The 24,585-nt window shown below is 43.0% G+C and overlaps 1 protein-coding gene across 1 annotated transcript in view; it reads left to right on the top strand.

Annotated features, from left to right (window-relative positions):
* The window catches only part of nol4la (nucleolar protein 4-like a), a 61,016-nt gene that overhangs the window by 12,088 nt on the left and 24,343 nt on the right, over positions 1–24,585 (top strand). The window contains exons 2-4 of the mRNA XM_034086456.2: positions 12,486–12,641; positions 15,932–16,043; positions 20,649–20,758. Of these exons, the coding sequence (XP_033942347.1) occupies positions 12,486–12,641; positions 15,932–16,043; positions 20,649–20,758 (378 nt within the window). The remainder of the gene's footprint in view (positions 1–12,485; positions 12,642–15,931; positions 16,044–20,648; positions 20,759–24,585) is intronic.

The following is a 24,585-nucleotide window of genomic DNA, read 5'->3' as shown; positions in this document are numbered from 1 at the left end:
CCCCAAGATATTCACTTTAATGTGAAATCAAACAGAGAAGCAGCAAATCTCCATATTTGGGAAGCTGGAAACGGCATTTTCTGTATGAAAAATGACTTTAACAATCAATCAAAAACAGTTGCAGATTATTTTCCTGTCAGACTGCAGACGTTATGTGACGGTTACTGTACACGCTGATGAAACGCTGCTGCTCGTTGCATGTGTCAGTGTGTGTGTGTCAGTGTGTGTGCTGTACAAAGAGGGGGTCGCTGCTCTGTTTCCTCCCTTCAGCACCCTCTCTGTTGCCATGGAGAGGCCGCTCTTTGCTTTCCCATAGGACGAGAAATTAACACCATTTTTAACTGGCCCGGGGGCCTCCCCCCTGTGTGGGAGATAGTCCTGCTCCTCACACACACACACACACACACACACACACACAACACACACACACACACACACACACACACACACACACACACACACACGCACGCACGCACACACACACGCACGCACGCACACACACACACACACGCACGCACACACACACACACACACACACACGCACGCACACACACACACACACACACACACACAGGGAGTCTTTAAGACGGCAATAATCTTCCCACCGTCATTTTTAATACCTTTGCCGGGCCGACGTTTAACGAACTGGGACGGTCTGATAATGGACTCTGAGCCGTCATTTTCAAACCGCTTTGAGACCGAAACGTCAGCAGCCGGCCGGTGGGACCGTCTGCGTCTCGCTGGGATATCGGGGATGTCACACACTCTATCAAATAATGTTCATCATGGGAGCAGGCGGGGGGAGAAACACACACACACACAGATATGGATGTGGGACAAGAGCACATAATGTGGATTTAATGACAGGGCGTCATGAATCGAGGAGGATGGTGAAAGAAAAGAAACAGAAGCAGACATTTGGGGCAATATGGAGGTAATGGTCTCTTTTGTCCCATAGTTTTAATGTCACACACACACACACACACACACCCTGACATACACACACGCTGACACACAGAAGAAGAAACAAGGGTTGTGTCATTGCTGTGTCCATTAGCAGTGTGATAGATTTACAGAGGGGGAGATGGGGCTTTAAAAGATGACCTGTTGTCACATCTGCAGTGAGATAATCTGAGTCATGAGTACTGTTGACACAGCCATCTTTACTCACACACACACACACACACAGACACACACACACACACACACACACACACACACACACACACACACACACACACACACACACTACACACACACACACACACACACACACACACACACACACACACACACAAATAAGGACAGTCCCTCTGACATCACTGCTGCTGCAACTTAAGCTACTTATTGTGAGGCAGGGCTTTCCGGTCCTCCCCTTGAAGTGAGGTAACGATACCAGACATTTAGTATCAGTCATCCAATGTGGCCCTCTGTACGATGTAGCATTGATGCCAAACGTCCCATAATGTACAACAATTTGAAGATTGTCTCATTTTATTTAATTTACAGAAAACTAGCGGTGGATACTACGTGCACTTATTCCATGCTAGTTAACATTAGCTTGTTAGCAGTTAGCTGCAGCTAAACGGTTCCATAGAGTTGCACTATACTCATTCACACCAACGCAACTCCGGGTTCAAGCTCCGTGCTAGAGCTTTTCAGGTTCAGAACCGGTTCTTCGGTTTAGCTCCGGCTCTTTCCCCAGAGTCCGACTGGTGCTGCGTCATTGCGTCATCGTTTGCGTGCCTGCTTCATAAAGCCAACCCGCACGGAAACCCCTCACACCGACACCGACAACAACAACAATGGCCGATTGTGCTCCAGCTTCCTCTGTACCTCTTCGGAAGACCAGATTCCCAGTAGGTAGCTGGTCTCTTCAGTGGACCACTGCTGCTTGTTAAGTTTCTCCATCGTTGTGTACAAACTGGATAAAACCCGGGCTTCTTGTTGTTGTTCAGGAGTTGACCCCGCCCCTGCCCCCGCCTCGACGTAAGCGTGACGTATGCGGTGCTTTTGCTCTGGCCGGACAATTTTTTGGTGCTTGAAACGAACCGGATTCCGGAGCTAAGAGGCTGCTCCGCTGCGGTGTGAACAGGAAAACCCGGTGCTTTTCAAGCTCCAGCTCCGAACCGGCCCCGAAACACCGTTGGTGTGAATGAGGTATATGATGCACTTGCTGAACAAAAAAATCCATGCTAATTAACGTTAGCCTGTTAGCAGTTAGAAACAGTCGAGTTATATAGAATTGCACTATGATACAATTGGTTAATAAAAAAATCCATGTTTGTTCATGTTAGCTCAAGCTGTTAGCAGTTAGCTGTTAGCAGCCAATGAGAAGAGGTTCTATAGATGTGCACTATATGATGCACTCTGTTCCATGCTAGTAAACATTAGCTGTTAGCAGTTAGCTCTTAGCAGCTGAAGAAGATTCGGTAGATTTGCACTGCACTTGATTAATAAAACATCCATGTTTGTTCATGTTAGCTGTTAGCAGTTAGCTGTTAGCAGCCAATGAGAAGAGGTTATATAGATTTGCACTATGTTGCACTTGGTGAACAAAAAATCCCTGCTAGTTAAAGTTAGCTGATAGCTATTAGCAGCTGGTCAACGGAGGTTCCATAGAATTATGCACTATGATGCACTTAGGCCGATTATAACGTTATCCTTACATTTAGAGTCTTTGTAAATCATACTTGTCAGTGAGAAACTTAAATAAACACAGTTTTCACATCTTTAAAAATAGATGTTAGAGAGGGAATTATGAGCTGTTAAACCAGTATAAAGGATTTAGTGTTCCTTTTTTTGTTTTTTACCATGCTCTTAAGGAATGTATTGACAGCGTGACTTCCCTTCCCACAACAGAAAAATATAATTCCTAAAATCCGGTAATGGCTTTTGGTTCTGCCGTGCCACCCGTAGCTTTCAAGTGGCGTTCTGCGTGTCAGAATAAAACACAATCTTCACGTTTATGTGTCAACTATAAAAGTTGAAGACGGGTACATTTCTCCCCTCGGTGGATGTGATGTCTTCCGTCTTTGTGACCCAGCTGCTTCCCGTGAACCGCCCCCCCCCTCCTGACCTGTGTGTGTGTGTGCGTGTGTGTGACTGCCAGCGGGGGTGGGGGCCATGGTGGGGGCAGCCGTCTCACCCCTCCAGTCTCCTAGCAACAGAGCAGTTTTGTGCGGGACGGGCAGAGGATGGGGGCTGATCGTGTCCTACGGGATTATAAAGAGCAGAAGAAGAAGAAGAAGAAGAAGAAGAAGAAGAAGAAGAAGAAGAAGAAGAAGAAGAAGAAGAAGAAGAAGAAGAAGAAGTTTTACGGTGTTGTCGGGCGATTAGGGATGCTGACATGTCTCCTTTTTGCTCCCGTTATTTATATGAAAAAATAAAAGCCTGGCTGCTGCTGATGAGAGCAAATATCTCCAGCGCTGCTCAACAGCTGTTCTCCTCTTAGATGCTGCGAGGCGCTGCCCGGCGGACATGTGCTGCTCTAAACACACACCGAGAAACACACGGTGAATGTTTAACTCCCCGTTGACTTGTGTTTGGAAATTAAACGGCTCCCAGAAGCAGAGAGATGGAGAAAGGCTTCAGGTAGCAACCTGGTCTTCGTAGAATCAACGTTAACACACAATCCCAACTACTACCAACTCATTTGTCTGCTAACAAATCGAGTTCACACTGAGCCTCGTTGGTCAAAAATGGTTCTTAATTAAGAGACAACCCATTTCATTAATGAAGAATTAACATCATTTTTTGAGAACCTACATATGTCAGGAATATAAAAAGACCACCTTCTACCGTTTCTCTGACGTAGAACTTAAAAAGAACCATTAATTAATTCAGCAGTCCGTTGTTCGAGTCCCGTGTGAAACCAAAAGTAAATGCTGACTTTTTTAAGCATCTTATTAACGTACAATAATTATCGTGTTGTACGATATCTCGCCCTCTGCACGATGATCAACAACGCCAAAGGTGCCATGTTGTTCTAAAATGTCACAATTTTCTCAAAGTGTTCAGTTTGCGTTGTTTTCTGGATCTGGAGCCATCCATGCTTTGTGTGTTACGTTGAAGAATAGGGACTTGTGAGCAGCCTGTACGCAAACATAATTACGTTCCGCAAAAACAAAACTGCATCGTAAAAACATTATGATAATAAAAGACCTCGTAAGCAGAAGGTCAATGTTTAAGGTTTGGAGCAAAAGAACACGGGACTTTTCACCAAGGAGAACAATGGTCGTGTCCCGTGTGATATAAAAAGTCTACGTTGACTTATTTAAACTTAAAGGTGGGTGTCACTACCCGATCCGTCCCCCTGCCCGATCGGTACTGCGCATGTGCGAGATGGTCCGCCATATTGGACAGCTCCGGACGGCAACCCAAGATGGACAGCTATCATACTGAATAAATATTTACTGAATGTATGCAAAAATGTATGGCATATAGCTGTCGAACAGAAGTTAAATCCATTCCTCACTTATTCTGACAATGCACTTAACCCCAAATATCCTACTTGGGTTGCGGTCCGGAGTTGTCCAATATGGTGGACCATCTCGCACATGCGCAGTACCGATCGGGCAGGGGGACGGATCGGGTAGTGACAGTGGGGTAGGTAAGTTTCAGAAACCGGCTCGAGTGCACTAACATTTGAAAGTACACAGGCGAAAAGAATCCGCCCCTTCCTTCAGACTTCCTTACAGAGCACCTCCTCCAACACACACGAACGCGCAATGCACGCCCAATGACGGCACGAGATACATTTGTGCACGAGATGGAAGGCTGACAGACAGGGCGGCCGGCTAAACGGATTGGTCGTGCTTTTTACAGCACTACGGCTTCCACAGGTGACATTTTTTTATGGATTTGTTGTCAAAGCACTTCAGATATTCGTTGCTATCGGGATGCTAAGAGCATTCCATGGAATATAACAACAAGTGTATCTCGAGCCGGTTTCTGAAACCTACCCCACCTTTAAGTAGGGAACCCAATCTACGTCACAAACTGACATTAAGCCGTTTTTTCCTTCATACATGACGCACTCAACAAAATAGTGTTTGTGTCCGAAACGTTCTCGCTTACTGAAAATAGGATAAGAATAGGGTTTTCTTTTCCTTGCGGAGTGGTTGGCAAGGCGGCGGTCACGTAGACTTGCTGTTCCTCGAATTAGTCTGAGGATTTCAGTTTGGGTCCCACAGACGGAGGTTTCTGAAATCTTTCTTTCTCTCTAATGGAAGGCGTGTTGGTATCAGGGGTTCACAGGTTCAAACCCCACTGCAGTCAGCATGTCGGTGTGTCCCTGAGACGCTGTGGGATTGTCCACAGCAAGTCGCTTTGGATAAAAGCGACTAACAAGGGACATGTAATGTAATGTTGGCACTCTTTACCATGAATCGATTATTTGTGTGGTAATGTCAAATATCAGTTATTGTATTATATAAACTACTTATATTGTAAACACATGACGTCACTGGGATTGGAGAGTTGCTCAAAACAAAGATCAGGACATCCGGGAACCAAAATGCTAGATATTACAGTTTGTTGTCGTAATGCTCCGTATATTCCAAAATGTTTAAAACTGGCTGACATTTCATATCATCGGGCTTCTGGTGATCGACCCATCCACACAAAACAAGTATTGGTCTTATATACGGGTATATAATATCCTGCTTTTTATTTCATATTTTAACTTTTTTTTTAATGCTATTTTATTCTATTGAGATGTTTACATTTTGGAATGTTTATTTCTAGTCTTTTATTTTGTATTGTACAATACCATGTCTTGTTCTGCTGCTGCAACGCAAACATGTCCCAATAACGTATCTTATCTTCCATGACACCTGAACAGAATTAGCCTAATTTTTTTGAAATGGCAATGACATTATTCTGACCTCCAACAATGCAACATATATAATAAAATACAAAGTAAAAAGTAGTGCAAAAAGTCTATTTACATGTCAATAGAATATGTTATATATGTTGTTTTGCACGTTTTGCACGTGTGTGTTTTCGGGTTGTGTTCCTGCAGAATATCCCGTGCGCTGGATGTTTTGTTGGGGTGTGTTTCAGCGGTGTGGGTGCTCCTCTCCCCACAGTGGGTGAGATTATCTAAATCCAGCATGAATGGACCTGACACCATTGTGATGATGTCACTGGGAGGAAGAAGAGGATGATGATGATGATGGTGACTCCACCAGCGATAGATTACAGCTGTGATGATGAGGTGCAGGGTCGCCATTATTTCATTTATTATCATTACATTTAGACCGTGCTGACAGGGGGGGAGAGAGGGAGGATGGGAGGAGAGAAAGGGAGAGGGGCGCCGGATTAAAACAAACCCGCTCTGTGAGCTGGTTTTAGTTGCCATGGAAACGATCATTACCTCGCACTTGGGAGAGCACGAGAGGAAGGGGGGGGGGGGGAAGAGATGGGACAGAGAGGAGAGGTGGCGGGATGAAGGAAACTGTCCTGTTTTAACATTCAGACAAACATGAGGTGCTTCGGTTCCCTCTGAGGTCAGGTCCTCCAAGAGCAGGAACTCGGGTCGGGTCATAAAGTGCAACGTCTCGCAGCGGAGGTGGAAAGCAACTACTAAGTTACTGTACTTACGTATAATCTTGAGATTCTTCTACTCTACTACAGTTCAGAGGTCAACACGTAATACCTTTAGTTACTTTGCTTTGAGAACACTTTAACGATCAATCATTATAAAACATATCATATATATTATTCTGAGATGGACCAATCTGCACAACGACTACTTTCACTGTCTTTCACTATATTTAGATGAGAATACTTTTCTACTTTCACTTGAGGAACATTTTGAATGCAGGACTTTTACTGTGATAGAGTATTCCTACACTCTGGTACTTCTACTTTTACTCAAGAACAAGATCTGAGTACTTCTACTTTTACTCAAGTACAAGATCTGAGTACTTCTACTTTTACTCAAATACAAGACCTGAGTACTTCTACTTTTACTCAAGTCCAAGATCTGAGTACTTTTACTCAAGATCTGAGTACTTCTACTTTTACTCAAGTACAACATCTGAGTACTTCTACTTTTACTCAAGTACAAGATCTGAGTACTTCTACTTTTACTCAAGTACAAGATCTGAATACTTCTACTTTTACTCAAGTACAAGATCTGAGTACTTCTTCTTTTACTCAAGTACAAGACCTGAGTACTTCTACTTTTACTCAAGTACAATATCTGAGTACTTCTACTTTTAGTCTAATACAAGACCTGAGTACTTCTACTTTTACTCAAGTACAAGATCTGAGTACTTCTATTTTTACTCAAGTACAAGACCTGAGTACTTCTACTTTTACTCAAGTTACAAGATCTGCGTACTTCTCCCCCCTCTGCTCTCAGAGGTTGAAATAGTTGTCCCAAAGTGAATTTATTTATTTATTAACTTGCTGGGTTGCTCATGTTTGTAATTGAAACCTGAAGACATGGAGGAAGCAGTTGGGATTTAGGACGAAATAAAAAAACAGGCAAAAATGAAATGTCAGATCCTAGGAAGTGTGCAGAAATGTCAAAGAGAGGAGAGAGAGGGAGGAAAGTGAGAGTCCTGAATGCTGGAGGGGGGGATACCTTTTTGGACCGGACCCTCGTCTCACTCAAACAGAACCATCTCCCCACCTGAAACCCAAGAAGATGCCAGAGCCGTCTCATATCTGCAGAAGAGCTGGAGACATATTGAATAAACGTCTCCGATGCATTTTCTCATCCTATTGGGACATTTAACTTTCAATTGGAGTTCTGAAAATGTTACGATTTACTTGCATGTACCCAATTTAGACAAATAACACATAATAAGACAACGGATTTAAAAAGAAGGCCAAATATTAGTAAAACCATGTAGAAATAGTAATACAATCATTTTTAAAAACATGTTTAACTAAAGTAAAAATAGTTATGGAAAGAAAGACATTGAGAATAAATATAGAAATGAAATAAGCAGAGGCAGAGATGTGCTGGATCCGTCCTTTATATTCATATACAGTCATCATCTACATCTGACTTGCATTAGCTCCTGGCATCAGGAACCCTCTGAGCAAAACAAATATATGAAAGTTCTGGAGAGCAGATTGATGTTGAGAAACGCTGCGCTCGATGAATAAGAAGTGCTCCTTGAATGTGATCTGGATTCTTCGCTCCACTTTACCATCGCGATCTCAATCTTTATTTATTTAGATGGCACAACCTCAGGTGACCAAAGTGCAGGGAATGCATACCATATAGAACAGTGTTTCTAAAACTTTTTCACACCAAGGACGAAGGACCACTTAACCAATAAAAAAACACTCGCGGACCACCTAACTCCACAAATATCCAAAAACACATCGTTTTTATACAAATCGCCTGAAAATGGTACAAACAAGTGGCAGCATGTGTGATGAAGGTGTTTATCTGGGCTATATCATGCAATCGAAAGTGAAACTTAAGCTCGCTCCATTGCGGAGATATTCCCGCGAGAGTGCGGAAAACTTTAATAAATGTATTTATTTCAAATGTGAAATGTTACCAATATACTCACGGACCACTAGGGGGCGCCCACGGACCACCAGTGGTCCGCGGACCACACTTTGAGAAGCACTGATATAGAATAACACAATGGGAGTCAAATAATAAAAAAGCACAATAACTAGAAACATATAAAAACACATACACATGTAAAAACTAACCTTAAAGGGGACCTATCAAGCAAAATGCACTTTGTGATGTCTTTTATACATAAATGTGTCCCCGGTGCATCGGGGAACTCACGCAGCGTCAGAAAATAAAACCCTCTCTTTTTTCCTCCGTACCCACATCTCTAAAAACGGGGGAACAACGAGCGGATACAGATTTGCTGCCGATATGACGTCATTTCCGATGGCGGACCCACAGAGAGTTGCTATCAGAAACAATGCCCGACGTGTTTTGGACGTAATCTCGTCTTTGTTTAGATTAGCATCGCTAACACTCAGAGCTAACCTGAACTGGAGAGCACGTGTTTAAAAAGCAGGACATAAAAAAAGAACTCACCTTGTGATAAACCTGAGAGAGAAAAAGCATGAGATAATCCTTGACATGGTTTAAACAGGATGGCGTTTAATCACAGCCGAATTTAACTTTATCTCCAGAATTCTGAGCAGGCATTAGCTCCGCCTCCTCCCCAAGGACCCAAAATCAGCGTTTCTCTACACAGGGCTGAAATAGAGGGATATGAGGGATGTCTGAAATGCATGATCTGTTTGGGATTTTGAGCGAAACACTTCAAAGACATATATGGCTAAGAATAGCGTGATAGGAGACCTTTGAAGGAGGTGAGTTTTGAGCTCTTTTGCTGTATTTCTTGAGTTTTTGACTCAATGCAAGATATCTTTCTGACATTTTCTAAGGACCAATCGAGAACATAATCAACAGTGAATATAATACATACTTTATTTGCTGCCCTTTTCAACGTCAGTACCACGGGCCGTAAGACCGTTAAACCCCCGCACCTTCGAAAGAACCTCCATAACGTCTGTTTGCAACTTATATCAATATTCCAATGACCTGTATATCGACTATCCTGCACTGTTGTATCCGTGGTATTGTGTTGCACTGTTGGAGCAGCCTGTGACCTCATCTTTCCATGGTCACAACGTAGCTGCTGTACAACTGAAAAGAAAAGCCTTGAATCTTGAGTGGTGTGCCGGAGCTCTGCAGAAATCTGTGGAAAGTGTTTTGTAAACGAGCGTTACGGGGAAAGATGGAGGCAGGGAGCAGAGTGGAAGAAGCCCCTTGTGGTGCGGAGGATGGAGGCCGTTGTCCTGGCGATATACCACTTCCACGGCGTGTCATATGACCCTTTGCCCAGCCCACCTGCCCGGGAGAAATCAGAAAGCAGTTTCTATGGCGACAGGGTCAGCTCTTCACGGAGGCAGGATGGAGCCAGAGGTGCTGCAGCGTCCTGCGGTTATTTTTAAAACATCTCAGACGCCAAAAACCAGCGCTGGATAGGATTGTTGTCGTACATGTATCATCATTTTAGTATAACTTCCTTCTCTGGTTTGATTTCCCCGCGGTTTGAATTCACATCTAGCCTCTAATTCTCACTTCCTCAGGACAGACAGATTTATCTAGTTTATTTATCCAGCACCTTTAAAGGTCATTCAAAGTGCTTTACAACAATGACAGACATTAAGAAAACGGCATTTAAAAAGCAAAGATAATAAAAGAAACATTAAAAGAAGAAATACATGAATGAAAGTTACAGTGTGAGATGTGAATAGTTCAATTAAAAGCAGCGACAAAAAGAAAAGTCTCCAGCTTGTTCCAGATGTTTGGAGCATGATAACTGAACTTCTCCAGGTTCAGTTCTGACTCAGGAAGCCGACCTGAAGACCTGAGGGATCTGGATGCTTCATCATTCAGCAGGAGGTCAGAGATGTATGTTGGGCCTAAACCATTCAGTGCTTTATAAACCAGCAGCAGTGTTTAGAAATCAATTCTTTGAAGGTCGAAGAGACAACATTGGTTTGTAATTACCACGTCTGCAAGTTTCACCCGTCTGGCCAACACTTCCTGTCGTGTAAATTGCCTTTCTGAGACCTTCCTCTTTCCCTGGCTTGTTAGTGAATACAGTGTTAGGGAATAATCTGCTTAGGTATTCAACGTTAGACCCAGTTCATCGTGTTCTCCTCTCACTGTCTCCTTCCCCGTGGCCTAGGTCTACGGCCTTGGGTGTTGCTGCTACCTCTCTTAAGGGGGAGGAGCTTGGGCGCATTGTTGGTGCCAGTCTGTGACCGAGCACAAGCCGCCATGAGGTAGCTCACTGTTCAGGGACGAAGGCTCCCCGGCGCTCAGTCTCTCCTACGGACGAGAGTTAGATTCAGGGTCCATGATGTTTAGTCTCACTGATGAAGAATGTTGATTATTACACTCCGAAGTTAAAACCTCCTACCAGAGGAAGGGTTCTTCAGAATTGATTGTGGCATCTCAACCGTGTGGTCAACTCGTGGCTCGTGACATGTCTTGTGAATTCTCTCTGAGTCCTGACTCCATCAGAGCTCCATCTCTCCTCGTGTCTCTGAGTCCTGACTCCATCAGAGCTCCAGCTCTCCTCGTGTCTCTGAGTCCTGACTCCATCAGAGCTCCAGCTCTCCTCGTGTCTCTGAGTCCTGACTCCATCAGAGCTCCAGCTCTCCTCGTGTCTCTGAGTCCTGACTCCACCAGAGCTCCAGCTCTCCTCGTGTCTCTTGCGGCTTTCACACCAGCGCTTTTCCCTTTCTACCCCCGAGCTAGAGCTTTTCTGGTTCCGCTACGGTTTCCCTTTTCTGCTCCCGCTCTGTTCACACCGCCCAGAGCCCGACTGGTGCTGCCGCTGCTGCGTCATGACGTCACCGTTTACATCGCTGTTTTGCTCCCCAACGGCGTTACAGCGCACAACAACAACAACAACAACAACAACAACGGGGAACTGCGTTGGGTCGATGATCGTGTTGCTTTTAATCACACGAAGCCAGAATAAATTGAATAACGACTTCTCCAACCTTATACTTTGCTCCAGAGTGCCGTGGTTCATTGTTTATTGATGTGTTTCTGCAGCATTTACCGACCGCTGCAGTGCTGCTCTTCCACGGAGTTTATTCTCCCGTTAGCTCCCGGTTAGCTCACACTGCAGCGGCCGCTCTAAAGTATTCACTGTCCGACTCACACAAGCAGCTGATGCATATCCCCAGTTCCCCTTAGCCTAAGTGAATGTGTGTCAGTCTGAATTGACACTGTTTGGCATCACAACGCTGTTATGAAAGTTTCTCTGGTATAAAACGGGTGATGTTACCATAGCAACCGAAGCTAAACTGACTACTTGCTATCCCGTTTTCTACAGGCACATTTGTAAAATGTTCTTTTGCTTTCTTTGTGTTTTCTGCGACGTCGTGTGTTTTTGTGAAATGTTTTCTCTTTTTGTAATATGTTGTGTTTTGATATATTTTGTTGTTTTCCGAAATGTTATTTTATCTTTTGTTGATATTGTTTTTCGATATGTATTTGTGTTTTCTGAAATGTTTTAGATTCAAGATTCAAAGGTTTTAATGTTGTCATATATAAGCTACAGTGTATGGTCCAACAATGCAACATAGTTATTTAAGACATAAAACAATTAAACAAAAAGTCAATTTATACGTGATTTTTAAATGTTTGTTTCTGAAATATGTCTTTTTGAAAATGTTTGAAATGATCTTAATAAATAAATCTAGCTGAGATTCTCCCAGTGTCTGATTTCTTCCTTTAACTCTGACAAAAGCATTTTCCAATCTATTACAATCACTTTTAGAGGACGTAGCTCACAAATGGTGCAAAGTCATTCCGCAAAGTTCACCTCAGCGCGTTCGTGCGACTTTCCTCTTTTCACACAACCCATAAATTAAGACTTTAGAACAAACGGGTGACCCTGATATCTTGGAGTCAGCTGGGACATTAAAGTAATCTCTCTCCGTCTGTGTTTCAGTGCTCAGATGGGAATTCAGCCCAGGACAACTCCTCCCTGAAACGTGTAGCCGTGGTGGAGGACTTCTTCGACATCATCTATGCGATGCACGTGGAGATGGGCGCTGATCCTGGACGAGCCCCAAAACACGCCGGGCAGAAGAAGACGTACAAAGCTGTGAGTAAACCCAACCACATGATAAGAGCCAGAGATGGCAAAGTACACACTTCCTTTACTGAAGGAGAAGGACAGATACTCGTGTTTAAAAATACTCTGCTGAAAGTAGAAGTACTGACTAAACGTCTTTACTCAAGTAAAAGTAGAGGCTTTGAAGTGTACTTCAGTAAAAAGTACCCATAGCTAGCAGCTGCTTTAAAGAGTACCTGACCTCCCTTTATATTAATAGAACAATAATGTCATTGTTAGCTAATGAATGTTTCCATGGTGACCAACGGCAACATGACAACGTTTCCATTGGTCCCTCTTCTTTAGAGAAGACCAGGAAGTGATGGATACACGGAGCGTGTTTAAAAACCACTTTTTTCTGTGTCCTTGAATGCACCTTTCACACCAAAGAAAATCCCTTATGTGTAAACCTTTCAAATGCAAAGGTTTTATTGTCATATGCACAAAGCTACTGACCGGAGCTCCTCCAACAATGCAACATATAATATAAAATAAAATAAAAAAATAAACCTTCTTGGTAATAAATATGATTCTGATGTGGGGTAAGAATCGGAGGTGTGGCATCCTGCAGCATGAGGGTCTTTGTGTGCAGCTGTAGCGCAGAGTTGGGGGATGTTAGCAGGACCCCTCACCCCTCAGGATGGGAGGCAGATATTCCTCCCGCCCTGTAGAGGTCCTGTCACGTCTCATAGCGTGAACCCTTTTGAGGAGCAGCTTCAGTGGGGCAGGGCATAATATGGAGCTGTCACTGTGGCCTTCTGGGAGCCCAACGCTGCTCTGGGTGGCCTTCTTCCTCTCGGATGGCTTAAGGGTGGGTAGGGGGGTCGGTGGGGGGGGGGGGGGGGGGCACCCTGCTGTGGCTCCATGGTCACGTGAAGGTCGCCGTTTTACAGGGAAACGCCAGAGGAGGGGTGAGGGTGAGGAGGGGAGGGTGGCACGGCAGAAACAGAGAGGCAAAGAGGTGGATATTTCACCTGAGAGAGGGAGGTGGGAAGTAGAGGAGTACAAATACTTTGTTACTGTACCTAAGTACATTTTTCAGTACTTTACTCCACAACTTATTTTTCTGACGACTTTGTACTTCTTACATGTTGAACTCAAATACCTGTACTTTCTACTTCTTACATGTTGAACACAAATACGTGTACTTTCTACTTCTTACATGTTGAACACAAATACCTGTACTTTCTACTTCTTACATGTTGAACCCAAATACTTGTACTTTCTACTTCTTACATGTTGAACTCAAATACTTGTACTTTCTACTTCTTACATGTTGAACTCAAATACCTGTACTTTCTACTTCTTACATGTTGAACCCACATTTATTGATGTAAAAGAGACATGAAGAAGAGGGGACACATGTTGATGTAGAAGAGACATGAAGAAGAGGGGACACATGTTGATGTAGAAGAGACATGAAGAAGAGGGGACACATGTTGATGTAGAAGAGACATGAAGAAGAGGGGACACATGTTGATGTAGAAGAGACATGAAGAAGAGGGGACACTTGTTGATGTAAAAGAGACATGAAGAAGAGGGGACACATGTTGATGTAGAAGAGACATGAAGAAGAAGGGACACATGTTGATGCAGAAGAGACATGAAGAAGAGGGGACACATGTTGATGTAGAAGAGACATGAAGAAGAGGGGACACATGTTGATGTAAAAGAGACATGAAGAAGAGGGGACACATGTTGATGTAGAAGAGACATGAAGAAGAAGGGACACATGTTGATGTAGAAGAGACATGAAGAAGAGGGGACACATGTTGATGTAGAAGAGACATGAAGAAGAGGGGACACTTGTTGATGTAAAAGAGACATGAAGAAGAGGGGACACATGTTGATGTAGAAGAGACATGAAGAAGAGGGGACACATGTTGATGTAGAAGAGACATGAAGAAGAGGGGACACTTGTTGATGTAAAAGAGACATGAAGAAGAGGGGACACATGTTGATGTAGAAGAGACATGAAGAAGAAGGGACACATGTTGATGCAGAAGAGACATGAAGAAGAGGGGACACATGTTGATGTAGAAGAGACATGAAGAAGAGGGGACACATGTTGATGTAAAAGAGACATGAAGAAGAGGGGACACATGTTGATGTAGAAGAGACATGAAGAAGAAGGGACACATGTTGATGTAGAAGAGACATGAAGAAGAGGGGACACATGTTGATGTAGAAGAGACATGAAGAAGAGGGGACACTTGTTGATGTAAAAGAGACATGAAGAAGAGGGGACACATGTTGATGTAGAAGAGACATGAAGAAGAAGGGACACATGTTGATGCAGAAGAGACATGAAGAAGAGGGGACACATGTTGATGTAGAAGAGACATGAAGAAGAGGGGACACATGTTGATGTAAAAGAGACATGAAGAAGAGGGGACACATGTTGATGTAGAAGAGACATGAAGAAGAAGGGACACATGTTGATGTAGAAGAGACATGAAGAAGAGGGGACACATGTTGATGTAGAAGAGACATGAAGAAGAGGGGACACATGTTGATGTAAAAGAGACATGAAGAAGAGGGGACACATGTTGATGTAGAAGAGACATGAAGAAGAGGGGACACATGTTGATGTAGAAGAGACATGAAGAAGAAGGGACACATGTTGATGTAGAAGAGACATGAAGAAGAGGGGACACATGTTGATGTAGAAGAGACATGAAGAAGAGGGGACACATGTTGATGTAGGAGAGACACGGAGAAGAGGGGACACATGTTGATGTAGAAGAGACATGGAGAAGAGGGGACACATGTTGATGTAGAAGAGACATGAAGAAGAGGGGACACATGTTGATGTAGAAGAGACATGAAGAAGAGGGGACACATGTTGATGTAGAAGAGACATGAAGAAGAGGGGACACATGTTGATGTAGAAGAGACATGAAGAAGAGGGGACACATGTTGATGTAGAAGAGGCATGAAGAAGAGGGGACACATGTTGATGTAGAAGAGACGTGAAGAAGAGGGGACACATGTTGATGTAGAAGAGACATGGAGAAGAGGGGACACATGTTGATGTAGAAGAGACGTGAAGAAGAGGGGACACATGTTGATGTAGAAGGGACATGAAGAAGTGGATTTTACATAATAGGTGACCTTTAAAGAGGACAATAACCGCTTCTCTGAAAACACAATTCATTTCTTCCAGATATCAGAAACCACTGACCCCACACTCTCACTCATGCACAAATTAAACGTTGTGTTGCTGCTATTCTTTCTGACTTTCTGCTTGTTGTGTCCCCCCCCCCCTCTCCTGTGCTCAGATCGCGGAGACGTACGCCTTCCTGCCCCGAGAGGCGGTGACTCGCTTCCTAATGAGCTGTGGAGAGTGTCAGAAGAGGATGCACATCAACCCCAGCACGGCCGAGTTCAAAGGTACCGCCGCTCGCTAATTCCGCAGACATCATTAACAGACGGGCTTTTTTATAGACCAACCTTTAGGAGAGGATAACGCTTGGATCCTTTGACACTCTGACATGGGAAAGGCTTCATTACTGCTGTGTTGCATGCTGGGATGTTGGAGACCAATCAACCCTTTAGTGCAGTGGTTCTCAAAGTGGGGGGCGCGCCACCCCTGGGGGGCGCAGAGGCATGCCAGGGGGGGGGGGGGGCGCGAGAGACCAGGAGGAAAAATGGTAATAATAAAAAAAAAATCATAATAAAAAAAAATAAAAAAATCATAATAAAAAAATTATTGGTTCGAAAATAATATAATGCAGTACAGTACTATTACGTCTGGGTCTCTGTGTTTCATTAAAGCTCGGCTCTGTGTGTGTGGAACGAGCCATTTTGTGTACGTGCGCGAGAGAGAGAGAGCGCACCGGTACTGGAGATCGTTGTTGTTAGCTTCTGGTGCTAGCGAGCTACGCTAACGAATATAAGGAGCTTTTTCAACAACAAAGTGGAGGAGAGCCCTCTCCTGTGAGACTGAGAGGCTCAGGGAACTAAAGGACTCTCAGCGTTATCTCAGTGGGTCTCAAACGCTTTGGTCACCATTAATGTAAACAATTATTTCCGAGGCACTCGTTTATATGATCATTATAGTTATAAAAAAATAAGAGAATACATGAAAAACAGCTATGAAATACTATATGACATTAAAAAAAGAATAAAGTTTAAAAGGGTGATTTGTAAAATATCCATAAAGAAAAAGTAAATCTGTTTACAGTTCTGTTTCATCTGGTGTTGAGAGAGGTATCCATAGATCTCTTCATGTTGCTCTCAAAGTGCACCAGATTGATGCTTTTAACTTGAATATTTATAAGTCTTCCCGGGGGAGCATGCCCCCAGACCCCCCTATGTGAGGTCCACACACCACCTATATAAATAGCACTTTACCCCTGCTTACACCTATATGCCGTAAGCTGATGATCGAGCCTTCATTGTAACTGTCACACTGTGTGTATGCGTGTGGATTGTTGTAGTAGAACATTCCTCTGTAGCGCCCGGTACATTAATGGGAAACCCTAAATGTTTGAGCACCCTCTATGAAACGTCAAGCTACCCCACAGCACCCCCAAAAGAAATCTCTGGCGCCGCCACTGAGCCTGACTATTTGTGTTGGGGGGGGGGGCCGACTTTTTTTTTTCTCCAAAGGGGGGGCCTGACAGAAAAAGTTTGAGAACCACTGCTTTAGTGCAACAGTTAGGCGTTATTGTTGCAGGTTTTTATAGAAGAATTTGATCAGAATCAGCATCATAATACCTTTATTAGTCACAGAGGGGAAATGTACATTGTTCCCGCAGAAAAGAGCTTCATGTTAACTAATGGCGCTTTTCCACTACAGCACGTAGCAAGGTTCTTTTGTTTGCTTTTCCACGAGGGCTAGTTCCGGCTCAGGGCTACTTTTTCACAGTTTTCTGGCTCTCCAAAATCGAGGTTCTTTCCGGGCCAACAACCGGGCTGAGTCGCGCTGAGCATGCTAAACTAGAGAGAGAATCGCTGGCAAGGGGGCTACAACTACAACAAGATGAACATATTTGACCGTGATTTAATTGTAATACACGTTTCTAAATGATGCCGAAGTAACAACATACTGATACCGGTTAGTAAAAACCATGAATTAATGCTTTGACAAGTCTGCAGACAGACGGCAGAGAAACACCTTCTTAAATGTGTGTTTTCTAAATGTAGCCTGGCTAAGCTAACGCAGTATATGCTCCGACCGTCCACACTCACAGCAACGGCCTATACAGACATAAATAAACCAGCGACTGTATTCTCCATGACACAGGCAGTCTGTGGTTTGTACTTGTTTCACTTCTGTCTAGTTTCTGAACAGATATGAGGAGCTGTGAGCTCTGAGGGCTAACAGCTAACGGCTGATGTTGGATTTGTGTTTCGCATTGAAGATGACGTCACGGCTCCACCTACACTGCGTTACTATAGTTACTACCCCAGCTACTACTGTAATGGAAACGCAGCATAAAGTGAGCCTAACTATACCGTACGAGGCCGTGCGAGGTCCTGCAGTGGAAATGCGCCATATAGAAGCATGCATGCAAATAATATTAAAGATGAAAAAAATAAAGAAATGACATAAAATACACATCTTGTAACAGTTCTGAAGATATAGCATCCATATTGCATAGTTATTATTGCAGGATTTTATAGAATCATTTAATCAGAATCAGTACATTTAGGAGATGTCGTTTAGTGCTTACAACAAACATATTAACAGTGAATACAAATATAAGAAAGGTCCTTGTTAAAGATCAATTTATCGGGCATATTAATGGCATTTTGCATAATGCAGGCTAAAAAAGCATGATAGTATTTCATTGAACCAACACTAGGAAGGATGCTACACTAAGCTTGTTTTTTTGTATTCATTTATGTACTTTTATACATGTTCACTGTGTCTCAGAAACAGGGTTGCTTCCTGCTGATAAAGTCGGTTATTAAGTGAATTAAAAAAGAGTGGAAATCTGAATTATCTGTTGACATTTATGAAGATTGACTTAATGGTACAATATGTTACATTTCCGTATTAAAATGCTTCTTGATTTATGTTAACTTGTTTGTTTAGTCCTGGTTAACCCCTAGTTGAATTGTTATATTCTACCAGATGCAAAAAACAACAACAATAATTCACCATTATACATCAGCCTTCCCTTTCTCTACATATTGAGGCAGTGTCTCAGTCAGTCGGGGCTTGGACTGTGAGCCGTAGGGTCGCCGGTTCAAGTCCCCGAACAGACCTAAATATGGAGTATGGACTTCTACTTGGAGAGGTCCCAGTTCACCTCCTGCCCTGCTGTGGTGCCATTGAGCAAGGCACCGGACATCCCCCTTCCCCCCTCACTTCCATTGCTCCCCGGGCGCTGTGCAATAGCTGCCCACTGCTCCTAGTGCTAGACCCCTGGTGCTAGGATGGGTTAAAAGCAGAGCACACATTTCACTGTGTGCTCTGCATGCGAGACCATTAAAGAGGGTTTCATCCCTCCTAATATTATTATATTATTAATCACTTATTAAATATTTAAAACAAGTCAAGAACATACATTTAAAATATAAAAATTACAATATAAATACTAAACTAGTAGCTGCAGTATGGCAGCTGTGTAGTAAAGTTCACAGTAAAGAGAATATCTACAGGGATAAAAGTCCAACATGTACGTAAATAATTCATCATAGCAGTCCTAGAAACGTCTTTTCTGTTTGTTTATTACACGCTAACGTCCTGTTAACACGTTATATGACCTGATGTGTGCTTTTAGGTGTTTTGATATCGAACATTCATTAATAAAACATATTTTGTGTAAATATATAGATGTATATGATATCCATCCCCTGCATGATGTAACGCAGCCTTTTAGAGGACGGTATATTCACTGACCTGACCCCAGAGTCCCTCTAGTGTTCGCTGAGGGGACTGCAGCGGGAGTATAACATTATAAAATCAGATTTTATTGATCCCAAATTGGGAAATGTTTGCGTTGCAGCAGCATAAAGAACAACAAAACATAACAAGGCACAGAAGAGTAGAAATAAACAATTCTACACATTAAACATGGGGAGACCAGGTGCATGTTGCGAACACATATTGTTACAGTGGATGGAGGGGGAGGGGGAGGGGTGTCTAAAGTCAAAGATGAGTCTTGATTGGTCCAAATTTGGTCACCCACAACAATTCCGCCGGGTCTCCCCAACACCAAATTACATACTTTTTTTTTTAAGAGGACTTCAGACTTGGCGAAAATGGTAGAAATCAGTTGTGTCGTGTTGTGGAGGATATCATGAAGTTATTATATCATTTGAACTTGAAACGGGTCACGGGAGACCCGAACGCAACATAAGGGTTCATATAAATAATTTATATTGAAGGGAAAGGCAAACTCATGAAAATAAATGGACAGGCATATTTCAAATCAGCTAATTAAGAGCTATCTTTTATTATTAAATGACATTTATTCAGTATTTTGTCTTTTTTTCTGAACATATCTGTATTTCTTTAACTTTTTGTTGATTTCCACCGAATGTCTCTTTATGTCTGTTTTGTATTTGTTATTAATTGTTTGTTTCATGGCTTCTTATACTTCTCATTAATGCATGTGAGGCGAGAAAACTGGAGATGTTATCATGTGTTAATAAGCAACCTGACCCTGTTGTCATCGTGCGGACAGACCCAGTCCTGAGAGGCCATTGAATGCAGGAAGAAGGAGATTTTAACTTTTTTCTTTGCGTTATTATTTTTTAGTAACATAGTTTGTGTGACTTTTATATATTTGTAATTGTTTTGGTTACTTTGGCCCAAGATACAGAACATTAGAATAAGCTTGGGGTAATAAATACATTATTATGTTATCGTCACAACATTTGTTCCAGTGACTTAGTTTCCACTAAATTACATTCCTGAAAAAGCACTTAACTTAAAAGGAATTGCTTTATCACAGATGTATTCTCTTGGGGGGTCCCAGCACCGCGGGACCCCCCATGCTGTGGAGGTCTGGGGATTATGTGTGTGTTTCTCCTCCTCAGAGAACGACAGGCCCACCTCTCTGGTCCCGGACCTGATCGACTACAACATGCCGCTCACGGCCACCTACCTGAAGCAGATGAAGCTGCAGTGCATGACGCCCACCGAGAGGGTGAGTGTCTCTGATGGGTTCCTGAGATAAACATCTGCTTTTTAACTAAGTCATCACGTTTGTGTTTGTCAGGGAATCCTTTGCCCTGCAGGTCCTCCGCCTTCGCCCTCTGGCGCAGACGCTGGAGCAGCCGCTACCTCCCGTAAGGAGGGGCAGCCCTAGCATTTTGTTGTCACCAGTTTGTTACCGGGCAACCCTCGGTCAGAGATAGTTATTGTTGTGGGACACCTGGAGCCCATCCTTCTCGGGGTGGAGATGACCCCGAGCCATAAGAGACAACTGTGATCCAGTGTCCTCAGCTGTTTAGTCTCTCTATTGAAGAATGTTGGTTACACTCTGAACTAGTTAAACCCTGGAGCTACAGGAGGGCTCTTCAGAGTCCCTCTGAGTCCTGACTCCCTCAGAGCTCCTGCTCTCCTCGTGTCTCTGAGTCCTGACTCCATCAGAGCTCCAGCTCTCCTCGTCTCTCTGAGTCCTGACTCCATCAGAGCTCCAGCTCTCCTCGTGTCTCTGAGTCCTGACTCCATCAGAGCTCCAGCTCTCCTCGTCTCTCTGAGTCCTGACTCCATCAGAGCTCCAGCTCTCCTCGTCTCTTTGAGTCCTGACTCCATCAGAGCTCCAGCTCTCCTCGTGTCTCTGAGTCCTGACTCCCTCAGAGCTCCAGCTCTCCTCGTGTCTCTGAGTCTCCGTTGCTTCAGAAGTTTCCCTCACAGTATTGACTGGAACAAATCCTCTGGTTCAGTGTCTTTGTGTCTGACGGAGGAGAATCACTTGATGCAGAGAGAATCAAATCCAAATCTTTTTTTAAATTATTGGTACATTTTTAGTAGTTTGTTGTTGATTTTTTGGGCCATTTATCTTTTATAACACGTCCTCTTTAATCCTACTAGAAAGAAAACATCCATAATTTACATTTAGGCGTTTGTTTTACTAACTATCAGTTTGTTTGCGTAGGGCGGTGGTGGCGAAGTCCATAGGGACAACTGGAAGGTCACCAGTTCAAGTCCCGGAAAGACCAAGTGCTACCGAGGTGTCCCTGAGCAAGGCACCGCTCCCCACACTGCTCCCCGGGCGCCGTACATAACGGCAGCACACTGCTCCAGACACTAGCATGGGTCAAAGGCAGAGAAACTGCTTATAGTACCTGCACTAATGACAATACGTTGAATCTTCTTCTTCAATCTTCTTAAATTTGTCCTAAATTCACGTTTTGATGGCAGTATTTTATGATTTGTGATATCTGTAATATTTATTTACTCTATTCACCTGTAGTGTGTACACAGATATTCATATTACACAGAACTTTAAAGGCCGTTTCCTCTCCTCCTCTCTCAGCAGGAATATCTCACACACCCCAAATTCTCTACTTTCATTCCTCCGTATATTCTGGAGCTTTCTACACCAGTCACACACACTCATTCACACACACTTTATTACTAAAAAACATGCAGAAAGTTGGCAGTATTTACAGTGTGTTACATCGAGATATCTAAAATCATCTAAGTAAAAACCTATGACTCGAATATGTGAACTACTTTGAACCAATGTTCACATATCAGGTCTGGAAAAGTGTCCACATTATGACATATTTACTAAGTTGCATATTTAAACACAACATTTCAGAAAACTTGTAATACAAAAAGTAGTTGTATTTAAGTCAGTAATGAAGTGGGGAAGTTTCACGGTGATATCTATTAGTGCATTATTTTACCCTATTCCCCTGTGGTGTGTAAACAGATATTCATGTTCCGTTGCAGATGTTTAAAGGCCGCTTCCTCTCCTCCTCTCTCGGCAGGAATATCTCACACACACTCATGTACACACACTTTATTACTAAAAACATGCAGAAAATGTTGATGGACATATTTTCTGTTTTTATGAAAGACATCCTCTCTCTCTTAAACCCTCTGACTAAATGTCAACAACATTGAACACGTGTAATACAAAATATATTATGTTAATGTCAGTAATGAAGGGCGGAAGTCTCGTGGTGATATATTCTTACCCTATTCACCTTGAGTGTCTCCTCCCTGCGGATGGGGGAGGAGCGCTGAGTTAAATCAGGATTATAATGACGTCGCGTGAGAGACCCCTCCCATGTGTGGCTGTCACGGAAACCCTCAGAAACCCCCGTCAGTGAAGTGAAGGCAGCGCGGTGATAATGTAGAAACTCACTGGCACATAATTAGGATTATCCGGAACAATGACCCGGACTGAGATCTGTGGGTGAGTACAAATTAAAAGCGCTGTCGGTCTCATCTGTGTGCAACGAGAATAATGTAACATCACGAGGGGCTTAGTGTACGTGTTGCAGGAGACTTGGAGTGCAGCAGCAGAAGGTTTGTTGATCAGAACCGATCAGAGGAGGGTGTGTGGATGAATCTGAAACTGTGTAACTGCAGAAGTGATTGATACAGTACATTTTATAGAGAATTAAACTATATGAAGTGGTGAAAACATGCCTGGTATTTGTTTTCCCTTCCATTACATGTCACGTGTTAGACGCTTGTATCCAAAGCGATTTACATACATTCAGTACTGTGGGCACTCTGGGGTGAAGGGTCCCAGGGACACCACGACATGCTGACTGCAGCGGGGTTTGAACCTAAAAGCAGCAAATCCTTCTAAGTGTTTCTCATATTCGCTTAAAATACGACTCAAATAGGAGATAGATGTGTTTAGATGTTTCTTCATAATGTTACTTTGCTAAAGACGTCTAGAAAAAGAATTTGTGTGGTATAGTAACGCAAAGTGCTTCAACTTTATTGTTCGTGGGTCAGTTTTAAAAGTAAATCCGAGACGTTATGAATGATATATTTAAATGAAGCATAGACATTAGTAATGCTGCGTCTCTTAATGCTTCGACTCTAATTAAAGACTATCCTCCCCCTTGTCTCCCACGCTTTCTTAATTGCTCAATTTAAACTCTTTAACATTTTTCCCGGAGTGCTCGGATAACGAGATTATATTCATCACGCAGTCGTAGTTTTCCTGCCAGCTGAGAGAGAAGTCAGTGTTTCTGTGAGCAGGAAGAAAACTGTTGGCGGATATCATTTCTGTAGTTTGGAGCCAAAAAGCTCAGCGTTTGAATAGTTTGTGAGATTATTCCTCTGCTAATCCTCTCGGTTTAAATCATATTTGTGTTACGCTACAACACACATTTTAAGGGTCTCTACGTAACAGAGTTAAAAATAGCACACTTAAAGATTTAAGGAGGAAATATCCAGTATGTAGTGTCTCTACTTTAAAGAGTCCTATCCTGCTGATGTTCAGGTGTATATCAGTATGTAGTGTCTCTACTTTAAAGAGTCCTCTCCTGCTGATGTTCAGGTGTATATCAGTATGTAGTGTCTCTACTTTAAAGAGTCCTATCCTGCTGATGTTCAGGTGTATATCAGTATGTAGTGTCTCTACTTTAAAGAGTCCTCTCCTGCTGATGTTCAGGTGTATATCAGTATGTAGTGTCTCTACTTTAAAGAGTCCTTTCCTGCTGGTGTTCAGGTATATATCAGTATGTAGTGTCTCTACTTTAAAGAGTCCTCTCCTGCTGATGTTCAGGTGTATATCAGTATGTAGTGTCTCTACTTTAAAGAGTCCTCTCCTGCTCATGTTCAGGTGTATATCAGTATGCAGTGTCTCTACTTTAAAGAGTCCCCTCCTGCTGATGTTCAGGTGTATATCAGTATGCAGTGTCTCTACTTTAAAGAGTCCTCTCCTGCTGATGTTCAGGTGTATCAGTATGTAGTGTCTCTACTTTAAAGAGTCTTCTCCTGCTGATGTTCAGGTGTATATCAGTATGTAGTGTCTCTACTTTAAAGAGTCCTCTC

This window comes from Pseudochaenichthys georgianus, chromosome 7 (genome assembly GCF_902827115.2).
Source record: "Pseudochaenichthys georgianus chromosome 7, fPseGeo1.2, whole genome shotgun sequence".
Taxonomy (NCBI): Eukaryota; Metazoa; Chordata; class Actinopteri; order Perciformes; family Channichthyidae; genus Pseudochaenichthys; species Pseudochaenichthys georgianus.
This window is presented reverse-complemented; position numbering and strand designations above follow the sequence as displayed.